The 27,335-nt window shown below is 40.2% G+C and overlaps 1 protein-coding gene across 4 annotated transcripts; it reads left to right on the forward strand.

The window, feature by feature from the left end:
• Window positions 1-852: 852 nt before the first annotated feature.
• Window positions 853-26,977, forward strand: vwa5b1 (von Willebrand factor A domain containing 5B1). Of its 4 annotated transcripts, none has more exons than XM_085344560.1 (21): window positions 853-991; window positions 1,183-1,347; window positions 2,351-2,576; window positions 2,725-2,879; window positions 3,682-3,813; window positions 7,590-7,714; window positions 10,139-10,315; window positions 11,264-11,374; window positions 12,606-12,808; window positions 13,850-13,964; window positions 14,186-14,371; window positions 14,626-14,827; window positions 16,018-16,214; window positions 16,956-17,202; window positions 19,008-19,301; window positions 19,768-19,905; window positions 21,692-21,826; window positions 22,414-22,506; window positions 22,940-23,009; window positions 25,438-25,561; window positions 26,345-26,977. In XM_085344560.1, the coding sequence occupies exons 1-21, from the start codon at window positions 853-855 to the stop codon at window positions 26,975-26,977; spliced, it is 3,867 nt and encodes a 1,288-aa protein (XP_085200686.1). The 4 variants fall into 4 exon arrangements, with proteins under 4 accessions (XP_085200686.1, XP_085200687.1, XP_085200688.1 ...); XM_085344561.1 differs by having other exon boundaries at window positions 1,183-1,344; window positions 2,357-2,576; window positions 22,414-22,485; XM_085344562.1 differs by having other exon boundaries at window positions 1,183-1,344; window positions 2,357-2,576; window positions 16,024-16,214; window positions 22,414-22,485.
• Window positions 26,978-27,335: the final 358 nt, after the last annotated feature.

The raw sequence follows: 27,335 nt of genomic DNA on the forward strand, positions 1-27,335 counted from the left end.
TTTATCCCTGAATGACGTCACATTTTTGGTGGGCCGGTCTCTAGTCAAAATGCCCGGGCCGATTTTTTGTCCCAGTCAGCCCTGTTGGCAGCTACAACCAAATTGAGCTATAGATGTAAGAACTTTTTGAATTATTTAACAAGGCTGCACATGCTAACTAGCGGTATATGCATTTGCTAGTGGCAGCTAGCAGCTAATTGACTTAATTGACTTGTTACTGTTGTAGCAAACAGATGCCAAGTTCCTAAATTCGGTAGCCATTATTGAGCTCACTAGTTTGAGAGAGGCTAGCTACATGTCAATGTGGGAAATTCCATCATGACATTAATAATTCTAGTTTTTTTTTTAAATTTCAACCTTAATACCAATAGTTCAGATTTTAAGTTTCAAATTTTTCTGTTATATTCACATACCACTGGAATATCATTAGCAGTAATGAAATAGTTAATATAGTTAAGTGGATACATGTCTATGTACATATACATATACATACAGAGAGGCAGTGGGTAAGGGTCCAGCAATTTCAGTACAAGTGCAAGGTATTTAGATTTTCAGCAGCTCAGTAGCCAGATGGCTTGCTGGTATAAACTGTCCATCATCATCAGTACAGGAGTATCAAGCAGATCTTGATGCTCCTGTATGAGTCAGTCACATCCATACCTTGCTAGGATTTTCTAGCTTCAAATGACCAAAGGGGAGATTTGAAAATGCTAAGCTTCAATGTCCATCTATTTTATTACTACATTGCACATAGATATATGTACACACTTACATACCTAATTCTCCCCATTTGCAAATGTTTTATGACTGATGAATGTTTTCTTTTCCCACCAGCATCCTAAAACCACCACAATGCCTGGACTCATTAACAAGGAGAACCGGGGCGCTCTGCCACTCAGTGTGTCTGACATCAGTTCCTGTGTCAGGGGTTACACTTTGGCTCTGACAGCTTCTATGACCTATGAAAATATTGAGGATCATGCAATTGAAGGTGAGCGAGACTCATTTGTCACTTCAGTAATTTGATGGCTCACCACTTTCGGCCAATTTAGATTAACCGCATGCTCTTTTAGGCACTTGTAAAATTCATTATTATCGACTGAATAGGAAATGCTTGGTTGGTGTGTCTGGATAAAGCTCTTTCTTATTTTTGTTTTGTGTCTCTCTCTTACTGTCTTTTAGGGATCTTCATTTATCCACTGGAGGAAAATTCTATTGTTGTAGGCTTCGAGGCTATGATATCTAGTCAGATTATAACACTTCAGATCAAAGACAAGGCAAAAATCGACGACTGTTATCTGGATTGCTGCGGCACTTCTAATGGAGCTCTCCAGAGTGGCAGCGGTAAGACCAAGCAGCTCTAATCAATACTGTTATATCAGCAAAAGATCAAATGAGATGAGTGAAAGTTAAAGGTGTTCAAGTTGAAGAAACCACTGAGAAGCATTACTCCAGTCTGCAACTCCCTGCCAGCTTTGTGGAGTGGTTTAGGCTCGTTTATATCTTTGAATTGGTTTCACAGCTGCAGTTATAGGGTGTGTTTTGTTATCTTTCAGAAACCCCACATTTCCTCTTTGGTAATCCCTACCAGATGATGCCAGAGCAGCTAAAAGCCAGATATTTCCCTCGGGAGCTGGTGGAGACAAAAGCAGAGTAGTTATTGGATTCAAGTCATTAGACCTCCAAAAAACAAAATAAGATCAAAATATATCAGTCATGTCACCACAAGGGGTAGTACTTAACCTGTCAGGCCCTGTGAAATATGCATGGTACAATATTTGCTTTTGCTCTGGGGGGAGCTTCCTGCAGTCAACAAATGGGCTTCAGGTGCATTAGCATGTATGAGGGGACGCAAAATTTACCATGTAACAGTGGATGTAGCATCCAGCTTTGTACTAAGCATGGGAAGTCAGTTTATGCTCCACCCGGCTGCTTCAAGCTTGATCATTCTTTGCTTAGATAACAGAAAAGATTTCTGGTCTCCCTTTTTTCTCCATTGATAATCAAGTGAAGCAAACTGCGTCATTACTTGAAAAAACAAAACAAAACAGAGATACTGAAAGTGACTGACATTCAATTTTGAAGTAACCCTAAAGATTTTTCAATGCCCAGCATTAGGATTGTGCTTAAAGTCCTGTGCTTAGGAAAGGTGTACATTGGAGTCAAGAGACGTAAGTGAGATTTTATACATCAATCAATCAGTAGGACTAATTGTTTTAGAAAGAAAAAAGGGATAATTCAAGAAAGTAATTTGGTGTAAGAAAACGGTTGAACAGTTTTGTTTAATATTTTATACATGCAGGATCGTAGTTACTGTGGTTATAGTTTAAAAATCTGCTGTTTCCCCTTCTAACAGGACACATAGTGATGGATGAGGATTTTGAGAGGACCGTGTTAGTAGTTAACCTTGGGATCATCCCTCCCATGGAGACGGTCCACATTTTGGTCAGTACCTCCTCTGAGCTTTCCACTCTGCCAAGTGGGGGCATCAGAGTCTCATCTCCACCTGTGTGTACGCCCCGGGTGCAGAGGTCCATCAACGAGGAACAGGGACTGTCCCCAAACTTCTCCAGAACGTAAGAAAGTTGAAGAACAGCAGAAATCACTGTCTGGTTGGCTTAAGATGGTATATTTCTAAATGGCATCTGGCACTTTAGGCTCTTTAAACTCCAGTTCTCATACTTCTATATGGTTTTAACATATCTATAATTTTCCCACTTTTAGGCGGGACAGACAGACCTCTGCTTCAAGTCCTCATGACCAAACTCCCAACACACCTCAGCTTTGGTTGGCTTTATTGCTGGAGGAGGAGGCCATCAACTCCATGGACTATGAGTTTAATTTCCAGCTTGAGATACGAGCTCCCTATCTCCTCGCAGGTCCGTCAAATTTCTCTCATGAGAATTTCTTGAAAGTGCATCTGTCTGCAGTAAGAAGCAGCACATTAAGACGATTACTGCAGTGAAGTGTGAAAAACACGTGTTTGCAGAGATTTGATCCTGCTATATATTTTCACCGACTCTTCTAAAAGAGGGGGACTTGGCCTAGCATAGACTATACAGAATGCTACACAGCTAGCATGGATTTTTGTTCTAGTACCAGCAATTCTGAAGCTCTTGAATGAGCCTACAAATATTAAAATATCAAGTGGGCACTAATGCTTGACTAAGCTTGTGTCTCACCATAAAGTTCTGAGATATCTAGTTATGACTAACTAGATATCGCTGGTTTTGCTGGTTTCATTGTGTTTTTTTGTTTTCTTTTTTTATTATCCTGGACTAAACTTAAGTCTCATGAATGAAGCTTCATATTTAATCCACAGATTTGAAATTAGTACATTCTCTTATTATGTACGGTAAGTATTAAAAGAGAACAAATTGACCATTATTATAGGCAGGCAACCAAATTAAGCTCTGGACAGTTCTGGCGGATCTGCTAATCTCAGCCAACATTAGCTGATGGCTCAGCAGGTACCGCTGTGCACATCCATTTGGCAAGTTACATAGCCCTCTATTTAAGCTGCTGTAGTCTGCCTACAGTTGCAGCACATCTGCAGGCCTGCTTTCATGCTCTACCTGACTTAATATGTTTTGCTACTGAAGATGTTCTGTTCTTTAGTGGCTTCAGTTTAGAGGACTAACAACTTGTTATTTGATCTGCTGTGGATGACGCTCTGCGCAGGTGTGGAGAGCCCTTCTCACGCCATCCGAGCTGATGCAGATCCTCTGGCCCGCTCTGCTACCAGAATTGTAATCACTCTGGCAGACAAGTACACTTATGACTACCCGGTCGTAATCCTCATCTACCCAAGCGGTAAGTCTTCAACTTAAAAACAGCCCCACAATTTTGTTCTTCCACCCTCAAGTAAAACAAAACCAAAAAAAAGTTACTTCAGCTCTGTGAGACTTTTACTGCAGCCCATAATAAGATCAGTGAAAAGGTGATTCACTGCCTCACGTTGTGTTTGTGAGTGCCTCTTCAGGAAAAAGGTCTTCTGTTATTAATGTATGACATGCCAGTAGAGCCAGACTCTGCCGTGTGGGTGGGTATTGTCAGTTTTCTGGTTCTTGTATTTCCCTCACCGTTGTCTTAACCTGCAGTGTGTGTGTGGGCCGTTTGTCTCCCAGAGGTAGGAACGAGCCCCGCTCACACTGATCCAATAGGCCTCTTATGAAGGCTTTGTTCACAAACAGACCTGCGGCCAGAGTCGGGCAATTTAATTCATCTCATACGAGTGCTGCAGTTTCAATCACAACATGGACGCTCAGCCAGACCAGAGAGATGGAGGAAATTGAGGTGCAATAGGAAAAGAGGAACAGTTGGGTTTCATCATCAGCTTGGTTGATTAATTGCCTAATTGTGTCAACTTATTGCTGAGTTTCTGAAAGGTTCAACCTTTAAATTTAAGGATTTTAATACTTCATGTATTGGAAATTAATATCTGATTTATGACCAGAGAAAAATGCATATTAACAAAAATCATAAGAAATGAAAAAGTATTTCCAAATGTTATTTTCTATCAATAAACTGAGCTTATCAGCAGCATAAAATGGATGGATGAAAGGATGGGTCTCTCAACCAAGAAAATATCTAATAGTTGGGTTGCGGTCACGTGGTTCTGATGACGTGCGGAGGCAGCGCGATTTTTGAGTGGAGGGCGGAAGTAAACATGGAGGACACTGTGGAGAGTCAGGAGAGCAGCTATTGTGCAACTTTAGACCCCGTTTCTCGGGAGAGATATAAACAGATAGTTAAAAAATATATCGGACGTGATCCGTATTCTTTGAAAATGTCCGAATACACCACAGAAGTAAAGGATTTGCCTACTATCGAGGCTGTGGATATCACCAACTACTTGGTCCTCCAGACTTCTTACTACACTAGGCAGCAAATGAAAGCTTTCAAGAGTCTGGAGGCGTACAATTTTTTTGTCAGCGGGTGGGTCCACAACCTTGGAACAAAACGTCTCCGTGATGGATACAGTTTGGTGTTTGCAAGGGTGAGTGTTTGTTCTTATATTGCTTTATCTTAAACACGCTAACAGTTAGCGGTAGCGGCTTTAACGTCAACAAACATGCCACATCCTTAGGACTTCGTTAGAGTGACAGTTGTTTGTTTCAAGGTAAACCATTCTCAGCCGTCTGTTGCATATCCAAAATCGCCTCTGCACATCGATGCTGTTCTGCCTTAAGCTTCATTCTTTTCTCTCGTTTGAGAACTGATTCCGATCTGGGTTTTCGTTCGTAGCCGAGATTGACCGTCGGAGCCCAGTCCTCCGACTCTTCGTCATCCAAAGCACTTGGGCAGCCTATAGTCCCAATCAAGTCAATATTAGACTACTAACTTAAAAGCACTAAGTAAACGAGAATTTAACGACAACCTAATGCTAATAAGTTCGTTTGCAAACATAACATTACCTCTGACGAAGTGGTCGCTGCAGACACGGGCATTGGCAGACTCTGCTCCTCCCGACTGTAAACGTAAATTTAAAATCCATTTTTTCCTACGTTTTTCGGTTAGAATTTTCCATTTTTCTCCTCTTCGTTGGGCTATTTTTGGTACCCTAAAATACCGTTTATCAGTTTCTCTGGTCGACCTACTGGAGCATCCGTAAACACAACAGGACATAGGCATTTTGCGTACTGTCTGTCTGTGATTTTGCGCTTATCTTTTTCACTTCCGACCGCCAGTCAAATTTCGCGCTTTACGTCGACGTCACGTCTACGTCAAATGAAACCTAGCTATTAATTGAACTTCCTCATGAATTTTAATGTCAGAAGTTTTCTTTAATAACACAAAAGCGCTTTTCTCTCATTGTCTGCAGAAAGCTAGAAAAACATTTTGGGCATTTTAGATATGCTTTAGATAAGCTTTTTCAAGACCTGCAAAGTCTATGCAGAGAAGAAAAATAACAGTTGAAATCCCCAAGATTTGCACAGATGCCTGAGCATCGTTTCTTTTTTTTTTTTATCTGTCACCTCTCAATCCTAACAGTAACACAATGTGTCTGGTTCAGAGGGAGAGGAACCAAACACATATAGGTGCAAGTTTAAAGAACACAATATAAATAAATATTACCAACCAACCCATCTGAGAATTGGTTAGAATTTCAGCACTTTAAAGGAATAATTTAACCGTGGAAAGACCTCCTACGTATATGAACATATATTAGGAGATTTACAGGTTTTGAAAGAATATACAATGTCTGACCCAGCTATGTGATCATTTCCAGAGGAAGTGTTTATTTAAAGAGTTACAGTTCATCGCTGAAACTGCTCTAGTGAAGGATACTGAAGATCTTTGTGCTTGACCTTGTGCTTGATCTTTGTGGAGCGCATTACCATTGATCACATTTTGCTGCAGAGACAATGAGTCTGCAGGGTTTTGTGCATGCTTCTCAGTATCATATTGTGGTCTTCCATTTTTCCCGCCTACCTAGCAGCTTCATATTCAGCATCCTTTGTTTCATATACTGTATTCACTATCCCTCCTCTGCACATGTCCAAACCATCCTCGACTACCAGGCTTTGTCTCCAAACCGTTCATCCTCAGTTGTCCCTCTGATACACTAATTTGTAATCCTGTCCATGCTGGTGACTCCCAGAGAAAATCTCATCATCTGCAACCCTGCCACCTTCAGCTTAGCCTCGTGTCTTTCTGTTAGTACAACCATCTCCAAACCAACCATCATAGCAGGACTCACTACCATCTTGCAAATCTTTCCTTTCATTCTTCCCTTTCTATCTTTCTGACTCTCGTCTCCACCTGCTCCACCCTGCCTGCAGTCTCATCTTTATCTCTTTCTTCATTGTGCACTGTCTATTGCTTTGGTTGTTCCCCTCCAGGGATTTAAACTCATCTGCCTTCACTGTCTCCACTCCCTGCAGCTTCTCTGTTACAACTATACCTATAAAAACAAGATGATGCAAATGAATTTGTTAAACTACAGACATGTCTTAAGGATATAAAAGCCTGTGTGACCTGTAATTTTCTACTCATAATTTCCCTCTTTTCATTAATAAGCCACTACTCCATGTCATGAACTTTTATTCTTTCTATCGTTTGTATTTGGACCCTGGTCTCTCTGTTAGTTGTTCATAGGAAATCATGTGATTGTTGTGTTGCTTTCTTCAATATTTTGAGACGACTGCTGTTTTGAATTGGTGGTATATAAATAAAACTTAAAGTAGCACTTATCATGTGTAGATTTGCATATAATGATTTTGATACAGGGACAATAAGGATACCTGCAGTAGTACATCTTATTGCTTATTGTGAATGATATCCTGGAGCATTACTCTGTAAGTGGTATTTTATGCTTATAACTCTAGATGGTGGTGGTTTACATTTTAAATGATGTGTTGGGCAATGTTGTTGCCATAAAATATGAAAGGATAGGGCGATAGAAAGTACGAGACACAAAAGGGAAGAATGAGGAAAAAAGTAATAAGGCCAAGACAGTGAAAATCTGTATTTTTAGATTTCCGCACTTTCCTTCCCTTCAGCTTCAGACATTGTCCATCTGCTTCATAATCTTGTCTGAGGCATTTATAGTAATGTCTTTGCCATGACCAACTGTACCACTTTAGAGCCTCATGTGCCGCATGTGCTCATTGAGAACGGTGACATGACACAGGAGGAGTATGATGAGTATCTTCACAGCCGGAGCGATTTCATCAAGGCCACCAAGAAGGACTCCAGCAATGAGAGGAAAGTGAGTGTCCATGACATGAGCACCACACCTGAACTGATAAGCACAATATCACACTGCTTTCATTTTGAGCATGATATCACAAATATTTCCCTGTGAAAAATATTATTTATTTGGCTATTTGTTGCAATTTAGTGTTGTATAATACAATGATATTACGCACTGCGGTTTCAAAATAGGGTTGAATTGGCTCCTGTGTGGCATAAATACTGAAACTTCCTTTTGTATTATGAAACTTTATTAAAGTTGGCAGGTAAACTATGACAGAGATTTTTTTATTTAAACTGATCTAACGACAGTAAGTGCCTTAAAACCCAGACAGGTAAAGGAAAACCTCTACTGTGTTCTTTTTGTTATATTATACAGTTTGTTTAAAGAAATTTGTGTGATAATCAGCATTGCTGAAAATCACACTATAATTAAATGTATATGTTAAAACATTAAATTTAGTATCTTAAACCAAGCTTAATGCTGAAAAGCTACTACTCCAAAGCTAAGATGGTATTAAATACTACTCAGTTACGCTAGTTAGCCATAACTTTAACCTTTTTGTGAGACCAATCTGCAGGAACAGACTGTGTGCAGTGTGAATAGTGGACCCAAATGCAGACGAACGAGTCTTTATTACAGCTGATTACATGAATGCAAAAGCAAAGCAACACAAACTGTGGCAAGAAATAAGCTAAAACATAAACTGGAAAAGCTAGGAATTACTATAACAACTATGAACATGATTTTGAGCAGGAGGACGAGAGAGACTATGAGACCAAGAAACATAAACATGCCCTGAACAAAACCCTGGAAACCTGACGAGATGTGGTGGGAGGTAACACAGACGACCTGACAAATACTGAAAGAAAACAGACTAAATAGACACAGGAGGGGGTCAGAGTGGAAACACATGGGGAAACAGCTGGCACAAATAATCATAATGACACACCAGGGGAAGTAAAACAAAACACACTGAACATGGAGACACCTGACTCTTCAAAATAAAACAGGAAAACACTGAGACACGTAGACATGACACCACAGGCTTGACAACACAGACAAGAAATACACGAGACTAACAAAGAAGACCTAGGTGAAACATAACTAGTATAAACTCAAAGCAAACGAATAATAATCCTATAACTCTACATTATCTCAAGATATAGCATAAGAACATAAACTGAAAACACTGACATTTTGTCACTCATGATTACTTCCCTGCCCTTAAAACTTGTACACAGTTAGCCGTTCCAACAGGACAACAATCCCAAACGCATAAGAAATGGATAAAGAAGGCTGACATTAAACTTTTAGAATAGCCTTCACAAAGACCAAAGAATATGGTTCTATTAAAAAATTATGGACTATACTTAAATGCCAGGTGTTTGCTAGGAAACCAACCAATTTCAATGAATTCTACCAATTCTGCCAGAAGCTTGTTGATGTCTACCAGAAGCATCTGGTCTAGGTGGAATCTGCTAAGGGACATTTAACCATATTAGTGGCAGTATTTGTATATATTTGAACCTGTGTGTGCACTTTTGACCCTGTGTGGATTATGGAAAATCCCAAATAAATTCAAATAAGTCCATCAAACTCTTGTTTTTTAGAGTCATTAAAGATGAATATTGTACAATTATTCCTTTGCTGGAAAAAGAACAGTTCAACTCCAGCTATGTTGAGCTTTTGCCATCCAGTCAGTTAGGAAGCATCTAACTGATGCTTCATTCTAATATGTAATTAAAGCACTGCTAACTAAATGTTTAAACTAAAACAGATAATATTTTTATGTTAAATAGCAAAAATCTGGGTCCATAGTAAGTAGATAAAAAGGCTCGTCTTTTGAGTGGCTACTTCGGTCGTTGCTGTGCTTTTTTTTGGAAGTCGAATTTCCCAGAGGAACCCACCCGAGGGATTAATAAAGTTCTATCTTATCTTATCTTATCTTATCTTAAATAACTGTTAATTGGTAACTGGTTAAAAGAAACATGCGATTCTTCTTTTGTGAGCTTTGCTTGGAGATAAAGCACAACATAATTTAGGTAAAAGACAAAGTGTTATTTGATAATGAACAAAGAGAGACTTCTCTGGGCTTCAGCTCGTTAGCTCCACTTTCACTGCTGCGCCCCTGGTCATGCATGTGTCCATTCGCGTCTCAGCTATGATGAGGTTGTTAAGTGACCAGCAGCAAACAGGAGGAGGAGGAGAGAGCACTTAGCCATAAAAATGTGTTTCTATGGAAACACTCCAAAGGCTCTGCACAGTCTGCTTTGACTTTTCCAGCACATATACATAGAATAATTGATGTGATTCTTCTACTGACCTGATAACTTGTCACCTTTCTTGCTTCTTCAAACCTTTAATTAAAGCCTGAGCAAAATTGTCAGTCAAACCGAACCCCATTTAATTCATGCTTCTGTTTTGCTGCCTTTATAGGTAGATATAATTCACAAGAGACTCCATAAGGATATCCTCCACAACCCTGTGGTTATGTTGAACTTCTGCCCTGACCTCAAGTCCATTTGCTCTGACTTGAGGAAGGTTCACGGCGAATTCATCTTCCTCATCGACCGCAGCGGCAGCATGAGCGGGGTTAACATCAACCGTGTGAAGGTATTTTAATCTCAATGCGCCATGCGTTGCTATAAAGGTGATCTGCGAGCAAACATTAAGATGCATGCTGATTTACATATAAATTACACACCGTATCACATGCCATCAAGAGTTTTTTCATTAAAAAGTATTACAGTTGATGTCAAACACATCAATATACATTTTCCAAAGAGATTAAATGCAAAGTTAATCAATCACATGTCGTTAAGCGCTTTCAAATAGCTTTTTAAGCTCAAGGTCTTAGTGTTTCTGCTATCTGTGAAGATTGTATGTGCTTAATCAGCTGTAGGAAGGCATGCATTCAAGGATATTGATCGTACAAATCATTCACTATCCGCCCATCTTCCAGTTGCTAGGATTTGAAGTCTAATCGGTCTTCAATAGGCTACCTATAAAGCTAACTCAGGGTCATTCAAGGTGGATATATTTTTTACCATGTTTATTTGGCTGCTTGTGCACTGAATGTGTCCTGCGATGTGATGCTGGCAGGTGTGCATTTGTGACTCATACCCTGGGTTTTATTGAAGGTGTTACTACACAGTCTGGGCTTAAGACCAAGGTGAGCCTGACTGCGATATAATACATCTATAAAATTGGAACATTATATTTCTGTTTCTGAACCTGAAGGAATGTTTTATTGGAGATTGTGCAGTCGATGAGGTATTTGTGATATCCACCTGAACAGAGGTTGAGATAAGTGGTATTCTTCTAGAAACGGCTCCTCTCCTGTAGAAAAGACGGTGATGGACGAAATGATTCTGTATGATGGCTCTCACTCCTCTCAGGCAAAATCTGCCGTGGAGCACTGACAGCTGTGTAGAGCACATGCTTCCATTTAACCACGCATTAAGCAGAGGAGTGTTTTATTTTTTGTTTTTAGAATTTCAGATTTCACATCAGTCTTTGTTCAGGTCAGGAACTAATGCTGCTCTCGGTCTTTTTTTGTAGGATGCCATGGTGGTTAATCTGAAGAGCCTGGTGCCTGGCTGCGTTTTCAATGTCGTAGGATTTGGATCTACATTTAAATCACTATTCACGACAAGCCAAAGCTACGAGGAGGTAATGCTGCTCTTTATAACGATAATGAGATAATCATAGCTAGTTTATCGGTCATGGGTTGTAGAACCCAGACAAAGCCTTCAGGGGCAGGAAGTAGGGTAACACTGTGCAGCTCAGAGTGGACATAAGTATGTGTGCGCTTAAACGCCACATAGCCAAATATACAGATTCTACCTTGAAGATGAATGTAACCTCTGGATCTAACTTGTTACCCAGCGTAACAAGTCAATTCAAAGCCATAAGCTATGAAGATTTTTGTGGAATATGGTAAAAAGATGTACAAGTTAATGGACAGAATCCAATTGAAAACTCCTTACAAGACTAAACAGCAACTGAAATTAGTATCAATAACAGTTTTAAAGGTTCTAACTTTCTTTAACTCTCTTTGTACTTACTTGGTGAAAAAGCTGGTAATGTTGCATTCAGTTAAAACAATCAAAATGCCTCTTGGGATCAGGTATATGTCCTTCTCACTCACTATTGTTGGGATTTAGTTGGCCAAGCTTTAAAAACCAAAACTGTTACTTCAGCCAGGCCGAAAACATGTTTGTTTCTGCATTAAAGTTAAGCATTTTAACACATAAGTCTATGGGACTCACTTTTGGATCTAGCTTCAAGCGGCCATTTGAGGAACTGCAGCTTTTAGGACACTTTTCTGCATTGCCCTTGTTTTTTAGCCCAGTGGATACATCTTGTGTTTTTTTCCCTTCCTCCAAAGGAGCTCAGTGCTGTAGCCACCCACCAGAAGGCTATCAACATATTTTGGCTTCACTTCTAGGAGCTGTCATGTCTTGACAGCTCAACAAAACATCAGACATCCCCATACACAATCCACACAAACAGTGTTTTATTTTAACAATGAATCTCATTGTTCTTAACATTAAGCAGGAGGATATTTTTACATCAAACTCCAAATTAGTTTCTCCGTGGCAAAGTCTAACAATCCCTGAATCACAGCCCTGATTAAGCCTAAGGACTTAAACTGTAGTTTACCTTTTATTTTGAAGGCTTTTATGATTCACTTTGAGCAATCTTTATGAAACAGCCAGCTCATTTTAGCTTCAGTGCTGATTAATAACTGCTCAAATCTCAGAAATAATACAACCCTGTCTTCTTATTTTAACACAAACAGTTTTTTCTGACTTGAATAAATATAGATCTTTGCATTTTGTGTGTTGTGTGAGTACAGCAGCATTATGTCTTGAATTAACATCTTATTTTCATGATCCAGGATGCCCTGGCCATTGCTTGCGAGTATGTTAGAAAGATAAGAGCTGACATGGGGGGGACGAACATCCTGGCACCGCTCACATGGATCCTGAGGCAGCCTTTGATCAGTGGACACCCCCGCCTGCTCTTCCTGCTCACAGACGGTGCTGTCAGTAACACGGGCAAAATTATCGATCTGGTCCGCAGTCATGCACGCTACATCAGGCAAGTATTAATGTTAACACACGCTGAATGTTAGACAGAATAACGAATAGCATTATTAGGGATATCTTCACTGTAAAACCTGTTCTGGTTTCCAGACATATACAAGCAACCCATTTGATGCTAAAGACACTATGCTGTTGTAATAAATCCTTGCTTCTTATGCAGATAGCAAATGTGGAGCTTGCCTATACTATAAAATCACATCTCAGGGTTAAATGTAGGACCTGATTCTGCAGCTGTAATCCTTTCAAAATGAAATCTGGCAACATGTAGCTTGTGTTATTTCATTTCAGCTTCGAATTCTGATTAAAAACCAACAACAAGTCAGTGTGAATGAGGAATTAAAAAAGAAAGAAAGGAAGCATGTGAACACCGGGTTGAGCTGCCGAGTGAGAGGGAGCACCAGTGGAACAATAGACCTGCAGTATGCTGGGAAATCATTTTATTTTGCCACCTGCATCTAAGTCTCACACTGAAAAAATCCTGTCCCTCTGGACATAATTGACTTTTGTCTACTCCCTTTTAATGGATGCCTCCCCCCAGACGATTGCATTAGGCACACGGAGCTTGGCCAAACCATCAGCACTTCCTGGGCCGTAATCGCTCTAGGCTTGCAAATAAGAGGCGCCATTCAGAAACAGGCACAAACAACGATCAATCTACATTTTTGTGAATCCACAATGGATTTTTAACTGTGTCGAGGGAGAAATTTCTTTTTTCAGTCTGCACTCTCTGATTTAATTAAAAATGCAAGCTGGTGCAATGAAATTAGGCAGCTCATCCCTCTGTGGAAAATGAAATATGAATTGTAAAATCGTTTGCTATCAGCCAATCTGCCTGGAGAACTATTTCGACTTCAGTTTCACCAGAAGATATTGTAGGCTTTTACATAAAGCTACTGAAGAATTATATTATTTCTAGTTCATAAATGTCTTTGCAGCATCTCGTTAGTTGTCTTTGTGTTGTGCTCGCATTTTGCTGTCATGCTCGTGTGTTTCGTGAGCTATTCGTGGAGCTGCAGTGTTTAATGTCTTTGTGCAGATGTTTTACGTTCGGCATAGGACAGAATGCTTGCAGGAGGCTGGTGCAGGGGCTGGCGACAGTTTCCAAAGGAACAGCGGAGTTTCTCGCTGACGGAGAAAGGCTTCAGCCCAAGGTACTAATTTCCAGCTTTGTGTTGCTCTCCTAACAACAGCCAACTATTCCGAGGGCCGCTGGAGAGCCATTATGCAGAGGTTTCAAAGCACCAAGTGTCCGCCACTGATGCCAATTAGGAAATCATATCTCAGAGACACAATTCACTTTATGTTTTGGTCAGAGAGAAGCTGGCTTTTATAGTGGAAAGTCTTTTTTAGTTGGCTTGTTTTCACTCCACAGATGATAAAGTCCCTGAAGAAAACCATGTCTCCTGTACTCAGCGACATTTCCATCGAATGGCTCTTTCCTGAAACCAAAGAAGTGCTGCTCTCCCCTGTGGGCAACACTTTTCTGTTTCCAGGGGACAGTCTGATTGGCTACAGCGTGGTTTGTGATGCCACCCGCTATCACGACAACCCCAAATCTGTAAGACACCTCTTAAAAAGTGACAAATGACAGCATGCGTGTTGATATTCTGTTTTGTAAACACTTCAGAAAAGGAACATCAGATCACACCATGTTTTTCTTGTGTTTATGTTCAGTGTGATAAATCATTTAATCATTGAAGTAAATCCTGATGGAGATATATAAAAATATAAAAGCAGCTCTAAGGAAGCTTTTAATCAAACCTTGTGAAAAAGTCTCTTTTTGCATGTGTCACCTACTCAAAATCGAAACAGGATAAGAGGAGGCGATACAGCATGATGCGCTCTGTTGAGTCAGCCAGCTCAGTGTTTTACCACTCTCAAGAAGAGGACCCAGTGAAGACAGCTGGTGACAATCTGGGTTCACACAGGGAGGGCCATTCTGGAACTCTGTATGATTCCTACCAGGACTCCATGATAGACAGCAGCCCTGTCGGCACAGACCATGACCCCATGGGTAAGAACTTACGGCAGAAATGAGTGGTTGACTCCTGAATGAGGGGATTTCTGTTTTTCTAAACTATAGGTTTGCAGAATGTCAATTTGTGTGCTCCTATTCTTGCAAATTGCTGTAATTTAGGTGTAACTATGATTTCCATCCCAACTGCTGAAGTGGTGTGTTAGTCAGACTAAAATGTGTGTTATATGATTGACAGGAAATTTTGCACAGGTATTCACGGAATTCACAGGATGAGTCATATTGAATTTTATGATCCTTTGACATTTTTCATCCAGCGCTGCTATGAGGTTTATATTTGTGGTTTTGATTGAAATGCCTTGACAGCTGTTGGATGGATTGCCCTCAAATTTAGTGCAGACATTAATGTCATCCTGAAGGTTTTTAATAGCTGTAGGTGTCCTTTAACTTTCTATAAGGTTAAAAACAATTTGTCTAGTACTTTGCTTTATCACCGAAAAAAAGCAAAACTATTCCCAAACCCACCAGTCTAATTATACCTCGAAGTGTAGGAGGTGAGTGTGCTGATACGCTAATCTAATGGTTCTCAAATGTTTTCTGGCATGTCCCACTTTGGAAGCTGAAAAAAAGTTCATCCCACACGCCACAATTTTTATTGATTGCAATGAACAAAGGATCCATGTTTTATTACATTTTACTTAAATAAAAGTGCAAATCAGCACAGACTCACCTTAGTTTCACTTTATAGATTTTACCTGGCTGTTTATGATGGCTGCCCAACAGTTTGAGAACAACTGCATGAATCCAAGCATGGTAATATTGCCATTTTTGGCAAGTTGCTATGTGCCTGTGAAGGTTCGCAGTCATCCAGGTCGTCGTAGTCTAAGGAGCTTGGAAAGAAAAGTATCTGGACTTCTTTAAGTTTTCTTGAAGATGTTTCACTTCTTATCTGAGAAGCTTCTTCAGTTCTAAGCGCAATTGGTGGAGAATCCTCGATTTTAAGCCTTATGGGAGTGTCCACAAGAGGGTCATGGACCTTTGTCTATAAATCAGGGAGTTTGCAACCAGAGATGTAAGGTCCATTGGAAACAAATGTGGTGAACTTGGCATTTTGATTTAGTAATTACCATTTCAATGTGGTGGAACCTACAATTATGTGTTTCACGGTGTTGTGAATTCGTTATCTTTGTAATTTTGCGGGCTTTTTTCATTTTTGAACAAAACATCAGGTTTAGATAAGACATCACCGAGAAGGCGTGCCTATAGTACCAACCAGATATCAGACTACAACCCAGCAAAGAAGGTCTACACTCCCAGTGACTCCAGCTCTGTGGTGGTGAAGAATCCACTGAGGAGAGCCAAAGTCCAGGAGCTGATAGGCCAGATGAGCCCTGAATATGATGCACAGTGGAGGAATGACTACCAGGTGAGCTTTAACAGTAACAGCTTCCTTTTTAGTTTGCGTTTTAACTGATTTAACGGCTGAAACATGAGCACAAAAATAAACCACTATCAGCTGTACAGGCAGGAGACTTTGATGATGATGGAGTTGTCATGATGTCATTGTATAGAAATTGATATTTATATTCAGACCCTGCTGACAATTAAACCGAGTCTTGTCTGGACTGAAGTATAATCAAGGACGCACTAATGCGCTCTCTTCAGTAATGAAGGGCAAAATTTATGAATTGCAATTAAGTCCGACTATTACTCGGGGAGCGTGTCAGTATAACTAAGCAGAATTCACTGGACTGTAAAGAAATTATCTTCTCTTGTGAATCCAGTTGAGGATTCAATATATTCTTGCTTGATTAACTGAGTAAATATAGCACATTTCAATTTTCTGCACAAATTAAAAGACTAATATAAAAGATTTGGAATCCTCGGGCTTTTTACACTAATCAAAAACTCAATGCTGCGATGGCCATTCTTCCTTTGTTACGCTGACATTTTCTAAACTAGAAAATTGTCAGTTGCCCTGTTGCAATACAACGCATGGTTTGCAGAGTCCTTATGTAATTATTCACTTGAAAGCCCCCTGAAACCTGAGCCTGAGTGAGCACACAGAAATGACCAGAATTACAATTAGTAGGCGAGGTTGCAAACCTTATTAGACCTGTGATAGGACCAGGGTCTTTCGAATTAAAACTCCTTCTATTGTTTTCAGCCGCAGCTGGCAAGTCTGGGTACCACATCTACCAGGGGGCGTTCTGCCAGCTGTCACAAGCCGCTCCTTCAACAGGAGCTCTTTCTGCAGCAGGAAGCCGACTCTGAGCATCATTTTCATCCCCAGCCACAGGACGATCCTCCGCCCAGCGGCGGCAACGTGACGCCTGTGTCTCGCAATGCTGCCAGGGAAGATGGATCCAGATCTTCCACAGACAGCCCATCTCTTGGGAGCATTGGAGACACAGGTGAGAGGGAAAGTAGAATTGTTTTGCATTAGTAGAAATCTCTAAAAGAAAGTAAACATTTTGAAGCTGGCCTGATTTTTATAGTGTAGCAGCTAATGGGTTGAATGCGGAGTGCATCGTTTTAGAGGGGCTTAATTACAAATGCACTGTAGCAGTAAATTAACAGAGTTAGAGAGCTAGAGGAGAACATAACCTCCATCTGTACAAATATATGACTTACAGTGAGAAATTGGCTAGGGCAGAACGGTGGTTAGCACTGTTGCTCCACTGCAAGAAGGTCCTGGGTTTGAATCTAGAGCTGGAGTTAGATAAATATTGGCTAAACTGGCTGTAGATGTGAATGTGAGTATGTATGGTTGTCTTTTTCTGTGTTGACCATGTTAAAAAAACATATTTATTTTTTAAAACATGTTTAAAAGGGGATGTTCATATTCAGAGGGAACCCGTGCCACCTTAAAATGATGGACCTGTCCATAGTTTACTTGGACTGTGGTACACATGTAGGGCCAGCACAGAGCTCCAGTGCTGCATCAACAACAGTTTAAGCCATAAAAAACACAAAACAAACAAAGGACAAATCTATAAAATGTCTTTATTAAGTAATTAACAAATATGTAAGAGGTCAGTGTGTCACCGCTTCCCCAATAAAGCCACCAAATGCTGAAATGCATGAGACCTATGTTCTGTAAGAGCCTGGGTTGGCACCAGAGCTGGATGGGCGATCGACTTTGATAGAGGCACATTTGATTCAGCTCACTTTGCTGTTTCATTAAAAAAGAGAAACGTGAACACAATTTAAAAAGATGCATGTCTTAAGAAGCATAGTATAAAAACAAGAGACGTTTTATGATGAGACAGAAGTAGATTAATGAACTCATCACATACGAGGTCACTGACTGTGAGCACAGAATATACTCAGAATATTAAGATTTGTTTTGCAATTTTCAGGTCAAATCATGCTGTAAAGCCAGCTGCACAAGCTGATGAATAACCTCTTTTTAGTTCCAAAGAGACACATGAGGGCTACTTCCCAAACTCTTGACTTACATAGGCCCATCCACTCCAAAAAACTCCAGTGTTCTTGTTAGTTAGTGACCACAATTGGAGCACATGTACTAAGCTGCTATTACCCAAACAATTGACTTGAGCTTGAGCTGCAATACCTAATTAGACATGAGAGTGTTTTAACTTTTTCATTATCAAAACTGTACTTGTAGTTGCAAAAGTATGTCAGTAGAATTCAACCGAATTCAAAAAGTGACCTTTTTTGGATAGGCTTGGATCCCAAAAGTCCATAATGTTGATGTTGGCAAGAGTGCATTTAAAAAGCTTGTGTGTGCACATGAAAGAGAGAGGGATAAACATATATGAAATGTGCTACAAAAGCTGAGATGCTGAGATGTGACATGTTTGCAGCTTGGATTGTTAAGGGCAGTGTCAACACAGGCCAGCAGGGAGTCAGGAGAATAGCATGCTCAAGCATGGCATGAGGTAAACATGATCGTAAATCGAAGCTCTGACACTCAATTCACGGGAAGAGCAGGAAATGTTTTTCAATGTCTGGGGACAAAGCACAAAATTATCTAGGAGATGAATGATAAACAGAAGAGGTAGAGTTTTAGAAAACAGTTATTAAAGTAGAAAATCAAGCAGACAGAAGAGCTTTGGAAACAGGAAATAAATTAATTCAGCACAAATTCAGTTCCATACGAGCAGCAGCAGGTAATAAGCTTAAGAGAAATAAGAGGTCCTCGCACGGTGGGATTGATAAATCCACATCAAATCTTGCTCCTGCGATGTTTCAGATGGTTATGGACACCAGTTGTGCCGAGCAGAAACCCCACAGGATACCCACGCTGCACATCTGGATGCTGCCAACCAGCACAAAGGTGACTGCAAGGCTGTGGTGTCTGGACTGCTGTGCGGAAAACCAATGAAGTGGGAGGTTGTGTTTGATATCGAGCCCTTTCTGAATGGCCGTGAACGTGAGGAAAAGGTTCACGAGGAGCTGTGGAACGAGACCTTCCACCACCTGGCCGGCCGCTCCATCATCAACGACTTTGAGCACATGGCCGATAAGGAGTGTGAGATTGAACACGGTGAGCTCTATGGGGATTCCAGTGTTTAGAAGGAGACGGGGGTAAATTTTAAGATTAAAAGACTTTGCAGCAGTAGGCCTCCTGCTAATTCAGATTTGATATTTGGCTGTCTGTCGTCTGGTTTTGGCATTTTAGATATAAAACTTTTCACGAATAGTTTGACATTTTGTCTTTCTCACTTTCTCACCAAAAGCTTTTAGAGAGGACTAACATCACTGTCGTGTCTATCCATTAGATACAGTGTTAGGTGGTATGAGGTCCTTTAGAGATCCTGTTATGGGATTTTTTTCCCTTTGCATGGAGCCAAGTGAGCTGTTTCTTCCTCTTTCCAAAGCAGTGTAAATTTTCTGATTTACTTCCTTACCCGAAAGTAAATAAGTATATGTCATTTATAATTTACTAATGTTTGGAATGATTTTATTTGATGTTATATAGTATTATATATAATGCTCATTGTGTTTCACAGGGTCTGGCAGGAAGTACCAGTTATACGGTATTCACACCAGCAAAGCCTGCAATATACTGAGCAAATACACAGCGTTTGTTCCCATTGACCTGGACACAAATGAGTATTTGCAGACATGTATTGAATACTTAAACCCTGGTAAGTAACACAAATTAGGCGTGACAAGGTTCCCTTAAAAAATGTTCAATCAGCTGCTTATTTTTTTAGAAGACTGCTGCTGTGCCTGACACAGCAATCTAAAGTGTGATATTTTTAGAAATGCCTTTTCTTTTCTTTTGCAGAGCATTTAGAAGAAAATATCAATGTCATTCTAACATCTCGCTGTCAAATATGAAGCATGAGATGAAAAAAAGTAAACTTCCTATGGCATTTATAGTCATTTTTTCTAAAACATCAGTCTGAAAGAGTATCTAGCCTTGATATGGGTATTTCAGGCACAGCTCATTGACATAGCCGCATTAACATCACACACTGGTTTCAGTATCCACATTTTGAGGATTAAGCATTAGTATTTTGGCTACTATCATATTTCTTTTGGAGCCAGACGCCTGTACAATCCACAGAGACCAAAAACATTTTGTGTACCAAGCTGTAAATGCTGTAAATATACTCAGAATAACAGTTTAACATGTAAGTCTTGGAGCCAGCTTTAAGTGACACCTGAGGTACTTTAGTTTTTAGCACGTCTATGGTGGCTTCATTTTTTTCAGCTCCTGTGGTTGCCCCTTGTTTGAACCTTTCGCTTGTGAAAAGCAGTCAGTCAGAAGAAACCTGTCTTAAAGGAATCTTTGCCTTTTAAAGGAAGACGTGCTAACACGACATGTTTCAGACAGTCAGTGACCTGGAGAGCTGCAGTAAAGCTCACTATTGGGTTAACTGGGATTAACTTGAAGTGTGAATTATGCAAAGCTGCTCCAGGAGAGTCCAGAGCTGGAATTCAGCATGATAGGCTACCAAGAGCCCAGAAGCGATTTGGCAAATAGAGATCATTAACTATAAATTAAAGTAAGTGGCATGTAGCAGAAACAGACAAACAAACAAGACAAACTTGTGATTTAAAGTGGGTGGATACAAAATAACCAGGTAGCCTCAACCAGTCAAGCCTCTACCAATGGGAGTAACAGATATCTTTAGTAAACATAGGATGGCATGTAAAAGGGGCTGCTTGCACAACCAGAGTGACGGAAAAGAGAGTGAGTAAATTTGTGGCAAAAGATTTTGTGGGCAGCAATCTACTAAAATAATTCAAATAATAAAAACAATCACTACTTCCTCCAGTTGAACATGGTAAATTTTACTCTTATTAAACAAAACCACCATGAGTGAGTGGGGCAATGTACACCATATTATTTTAAACTTCTTACCTAATTATATATACTTTTTTTCTTAAAATATCTGCATGCATCTATTATACTGATACTGGTTCCTTTCCTTTTCCTGTAAAATGCACTAATGTAATTTATAATTTACTATTTTCATTCATGTTTATGCAGAAAGGGATCATTTATACTCTATAAATACAGGATAGAAACCCCCAAGAATTCTGCAACAATGGATTTTGTTAGCCATGACTGACTGCAAGACATCGCAATGTAATAATTCAAAGTTGAAAATTACAGTAAAATCAAAGCCTATAATGTTGAAAAACATATTGTTGCCACACCACATTACCAGCATGTCCAAAAAACCTCCCCAAAATCTGTGAAGCAGGTTTAAAAAAATAATGGTAGAGAACATTTTCATGATTAAATTTCATGTCTAGAGTTTAAGTCCCTCTTCTGGTTACTTAAAGGTTAAAATGTGTCTATGCAGCTTAAATTATCCCATGTTTATAATAAAGTGCAGATTTCTTTCTGTCTGAATTACACATCAGATGCCCACAGCAGGCTTAAAAAATGTCTCACGATCAAAAATTTGTTTTCAGGTGATGGTCTGAAGAGGAACTCACACCCCAGCTCTCGCTCAGGGAGCAGAAAGAACAGAGGTTACTCCATCGGGCTTGGCCGCTCTCAGTCTGGCGGCATGTCGGAGGAAGTCGAAGATGTCCTGCTGCACAACAGTAGGCTGCATTTTTTATTCTTGGCTCACATTTCAGTCCTAGGGAAGGCGCTTTCATTTCTGGATCAATAGCCAGCTAGAGATAAAGTAGAAAGAAATGAGACATGAAGAGGTCTTTTATTCTGATGCAAGCATGGAGTATATGATCAAAGGAAGCAGTTACAGGAGCATTATTCAATGAGGAAAGAATAAGAATCATATTTATTAACTGAAATCTTGGTTCATTCAACAAGGGAAAGGTTTCGATCTTGCTTCACCAGCTCTGGGAGCTGTGAGATGTTGAGCTCGAAAAGCCGAGTGCTACTTTACATTAAAAATAATCCAGCTTCAGCAAAGGGTCACAACATTTTAAACTGATTTTTCAGTGGTGGCATAGCAACAGCGGGAGCTAAGACGAGCACGCCACTCGAACATCTGCTAGGCACTGCCGGTTAAAAAAAGAACGTGCACAGATACAGATGAGTTGCATCAGCATTATTAGACAGATACCACCCTTTTTCCACAAAAGAATGACCTCTTAGGTTTGGAATGATAAGAAATAAAACTGAGCACAGCTGACAGTTAAAATCTTTTTCATCATCGTCTCAGGTGGAGAAGACGGCGTCTCTCCGTGCAGCACCCCCTCCTCCGCCGGCTGGGAGAAGTGTAGCTTTGCGGAGGGTAAGTGTTACACATCAAACGGTCAGTGAGTTTGCTGTGCCCCCTCAATTTTCCCTCCACGAAGACCTTTGACATGCACTGTCTGGCACTTTGTTGTCGTTTTCTCTGCGGCGCGGCCGCACTGGTCCAAATGAGAAACATGAGATTATTGACATTTTTAGTCCCTGTGCTTGTCAGTGACGACAGAAGTCGACAGAATTTGGTGGCTTGTATTGACAAATGCCGTCTGGATCTTTTTTGGAAAAAAATAAAGAAACAAACAAGAAGAGTTTCACCTGGAGAGGAGAGGCAGCTATGTCTTCTGCTGTCACTTATATATCAGTGGGTGTTTTTCAGGCATTTATTATTTCACACTTAGGAGGGAAAACTAAATAAGGTGAAAAAAATGCACTCCCTCACTTCTCTCTTTTCCCTTGGCTAACTCTGCCTCTCTTTGTGTCTTGCTGTCTCCAAGTCTCCCAGAGGAGTCCCTCTGTGACCTCCGACCAATCACAGAAATCGGTGGAAAGCCTTTTTTCTGCCAGGTGGGTGATTGGAGGCTTGCTGGCTGAATTAATGTGCTGAGGCTGTGCTACCACTACATTAGGAACTAAATGGGTATTACAATTCGACTACTTCACAGGGCAGAAAATATTCTTAACATCATCTTTATCCATTCCTGTCAGCTGATTTTGGCTTTTAGCGTAAGCTGTATTGAGGTTAATGTATCAGTTGAATGCAGGGTATCATTAGCTGTGACCCTGAACTGAGTTACAATTTCTTCTCCTCAACACAAAGAGTCCACAGCCATGCTTGCAGCTCTGCCAGGATGTGTTTAGAGCTGAGACACCTAGGTTATACAATGTGCTGATGCCTGCGCAGAGTGAAACACTGTTCAAATGAATGAAAGAAAGAGGCCAGATGGCATAACTGTAAAAAATATACAATATTTTCAGCTGGTCTCTAATGGAAAATCTCCATAGCACTGGATGAAAATTGACTGATTGAAATAGCTGAGTGAAGTCTGACTTTTGCTCACCTCATCACAAGTGGCCAATCATGTTAGTTAGAAAAATTTTTAAGAAAAATGTGTTTGGCTGGAGGAGGAAAGATTTGGAGGTTTGCATAAGGGGGTTACTTCTGGGAGAGTATACCACTCTTACAGGTAGAACATATGTGCTGAATGATGTGTAGAAAGTATTCTCTGAATCAACTCAAATTGTGACCTGATTTTGGTGTTAAATAACAGGTTAAAAGAGAAAGTTACTTAGATACAACCATACTTAATGGACAATGGAGATTTGTTAAAACGAGCAGTCAAGTTCAACATCTAAATATAACAGATTTAGCCATACGGGCAAATTTTTGTCTGCAGTCGCTTGCAGGTTAACATTATTCATTACTAGTGAAGAAAAACCAAAAGTACAAAAGGATCTGTGCGCCGATAAGAGACAAAATCATGTAAATGTTGAGACATTTTGCAAAGAAAATAATTTGAGATTATGTATATAAGTCAGATAAAGCCACTGCTACATCACTCACAGAATCTAAGCTGAGCATGTTGGTCTCACCCATATTACTGTAGTTAGATCAAATGTTGAAGCTGATGGGTGAACATGATATACTGCATTCTCAAATGAAATAACTCTGAAATCATAAGGTAGCCGTGCCCTAAGGCATACCCTGCATTTTTGTCTCTTTTTTGACCTCACATGGGTACAGTGGGTTATATGTGTTTTTATAAAATACAATATAAATGTTATACAGTTTGTTACATAAATATTTGGACATTTTGTGTAATCTTGCATCTCTACGTCCCCACAGTGGAAATTTAATGAAGAAGTGCTTGAACTTTAAGCTTATTTCAAGGGTTTAACAAAAGTATTGCATGAACGATTTATAAATTACAGTCACATAGACTCAAAAGTAACTGGACAAACTAATATAATTTTAAATATAAGAATTGTTTGTAATACTTGAATGAAAATAATTTGCAATCAGTAGACTGCATAATGTCTAAGACCATGAAAATGGGTCTCTTTGCCTTTGGTTTTGTATTTAATAACTAATAGTTTAATAAGAGATGGTGTCTTTGAGTGCAAACAGGTGGATATACAATTTCTCTGCTTAGAGAAGCTCCTTGATTGCTTTTGCAGTAGGTTTTGGGTCACTTTCCACTTGCACTGTGAAGCGCTGTCTGATCACTTATACAGCATTAGGCTAAATTGGAACAAGGTATATTGCTGTGCTATTTTTTCCAAGTATTAAAACCTTAAATGATGTTAGTTTGCCTAATTATTTTTGAGCCTTTATGCATCAAAAATGTAATTTGTAAATAGTGGTTTACAAAACCTTTGTAAAACCCAAAGGTGAGAGTGTGCAGCGTTTGATTTCAAATCCACAATGATGGAGTACAGAGAGAAAATTAGAAATTACAGAAACACTTTCACCAAGACTTTAAACTAGTGATTGAGACCATAAACTCACGAGGACAGTGTTTACAGAGCTCATAAAAAAGTGAGCCGTGTTGTTATTTTCTCATAGATTTCTATACAGTTGTACTACTTCAGGAGTTGCCCCCTAATGGTCATATAAAGGAATGCAGATATAAGGCAATTCTTCACTGATTTGACTTTTTATACCTTGAGGGTAGTTCCCCTTAAAATGTATGTGGTCTGTGCAGTTTCATATCAATCCAATAAACAGTCATTGGAGATATTTCTGCATAGACGAAGACATTTTCCATCCCTAGAAATGGAGATGCCCAGAGGCTAAAAAAATCTCATTACCTGTAAAAAAAATAATTTCCCATTTTTTATTGGGTTATAAAACATGTAAACTTTTACATAAAAGAAAAGAAAGAAGTTGTTGCCATTCTTTTCCTTCACAATCAGTGGATTACACCTAATGGTGGTTTGTGTTTCACATACTTTACACTGTAATTTACTTCTGCACCCCCCTCTCCTCTTTAAGGCTGGCCCTCAGCAGGACTCGTCTGCTAACTCGAGCTGCCAAAGGATTCATGTGTCGATCTCACAGCAAGTCTGGTGATTCAATTGGAGAGAGCGACAACGAGAACAAAGACTACATTCCTCTGGTGGGCTGCAGATCTTTACATGTGAATGTTTTTTTAACGTACACTAACTCGAGCTGACAGAGACTGTGAATCTGTCAGAGGCTGTTTAGACAGAGCGAACAATGAGTTCGCTCGTTTATGCTGCTTTGAAGAGCCCTGAGGCGTAAGGTGCACAGCATGTAAGCATGCTGTATTGTAGATTTAAATGTAGCGTGTCTGTAGTCTGACATTATATACACTCAGAATAAAAGAGACTTAAATGAAATTTCTTTCTGTGTTGCAAAAGAAATGGGTATGATTGATGGATTAATAGGGTGCTTATAATATGAGCATTTAATATTATAAGACCATGACCCTCACTTCCACTAACCAAGACCTTAAAGGGAGCTCTAATTGTTCAGCACATGGCACATTGTCCGTATATTGTTTGGCACTTCCCAGATTCAGTGGAATAAAGTATGTGTCAGAAATGAATAGCTGTAGAATAAAAGATATGTAGAATAGCTGACCATGAAATGATTTCCTCTTCTTGTAACAGCGAGGAATCCTTGGTCAGAGCATCTCACAACAAGCTGTTGATTGGAGCAGAAAAAACCCCACATTGCAGAAGAACAGCATGAATATGAATCAGCTGTGGACTTGCTCCCTTAGTCCTTATTTTCTATTGATACGCATAAAGACAAACACACAGTCTGCCAACTGAAACTGATTTTAGATGCTCTCCAAATACATGCTGCCCTCTGCTTCACTGCTGAAGGATTAAAGACTGCAGTAACTAAACAAATTAAATAATTTTCTGTACAGGTGTTGTTGCAGTTGGCTTGTGGTGCATTTCCCCTGGACGCAGCTCTGTGCGATGCCATTAATGTGCCCATGGACAAGCTAAAGTGGACGTCCCCCTTCACCAGTCACCGCACCAGCCTGGGCCACTTGTCTCACTCCAGCAGCCGCCGCGCTGAGAGTGCTGATGACGGATGCAGATCACCGTTTGAGCAAGAAACATATCAGCAGCCTGCAGATCACACCGCAGGCATTCACAGCCTGTCTCATCTGTCCAGGAGCACCTGGACGGATGCTGGTCCCTCCTCGTTAGCCAGCCCATCTGCCGCTGCCAATCCCCCGCTCTCCACACTCTCCCGGGTGGATAGTGCACAGAGCTCTGGGTCAGGGGGCTTGGAAACACCATCGCCTGTAGAAAGCATGGTGTGGGCTACAGCGGTGGCCCTTGCCTGGCTGGAGCATAGCTCTGCCAACTATTTTATAGAATGGGAACTGGTAGCCGCCAAGGCCAGCATGTGGCTGAGTGAGCAGGACATCCCAGAGGGCCGAGATTTAGCATCAGTGAAGGCTGCTGCCAATCAGCTCTTCATCATCCTCAGACACTGGGATGAAAACCTGCAACTGAACATGCTCTGTTACAACCCTAACAGCGTCTGAGGCCTGTCAGTCCAAGACTGCAAGTACTCAAACCCTAACGATACTATGCTAACTGAGGCCATGCTATTCTCTGATCAGCAGTTTGTCCTCTGGAGTCTGATTTTGCGTTGCAGTTGTGAACAATGTGTGTTTTCTTCTGTTTGTGTGCTGTTCCTCCAAACATATCACAGGCTCTTCAGAGGAACTACAGTGTGTGCAAGCTGTTACCTCGCTGGTGCCATATGCTGTATCTGGATCACTATTAGCAATGGAACTATCCGAGTTATGCCACTGATTTGAGTTTGAAAGAGAAGAATGCCAGTGTTAAATTTGTAGCATGCCATCAACCATCATCATCTGAGAAAAGCTATTACTGTCA

Source organism: Diplotaxodon limnothrissa, linkage group LG20 (assembly GCF_057381915.1).
Source record: "Diplotaxodon limnothrissa isolate DT_005_m linkage group LG20, D_limnothrissa_male_GT1.1, whole genome shotgun sequence".
Lineage (NCBI taxonomy): Eukaryota > Metazoa > Chordata > Actinopteri > Cichliformes > Cichlidae > Diplotaxodon > Diplotaxodon limnothrissa.

What these genes read in the sequence shown, in the direction of transcription:
- vwa5b1 (XM_085344560.1), top strand. Translation starts at nt 853, where the DNA reads ATGCCTGGACTCATTAACAAGGAGAACCGGGGCGCTCTGCCACTCAGT. An exon ending in GAGAAAGGCTTCAGCCCAAG is followed by an intron (nt 13,965 to 14,185) that starts GTACTAATTTCC and finishes TTCACTCCACAG; the next exon opens with ATGATAAAGTCCCTGAAGAA. An exon ending in CACAGACCATGACCCCATGG is followed by an intron (nt 14,828 to 16,017) that starts GTAAGAACTTAC and finishes ACAAAACATCAG; the next exon opens with GTTTAGATAAGACATCACCG.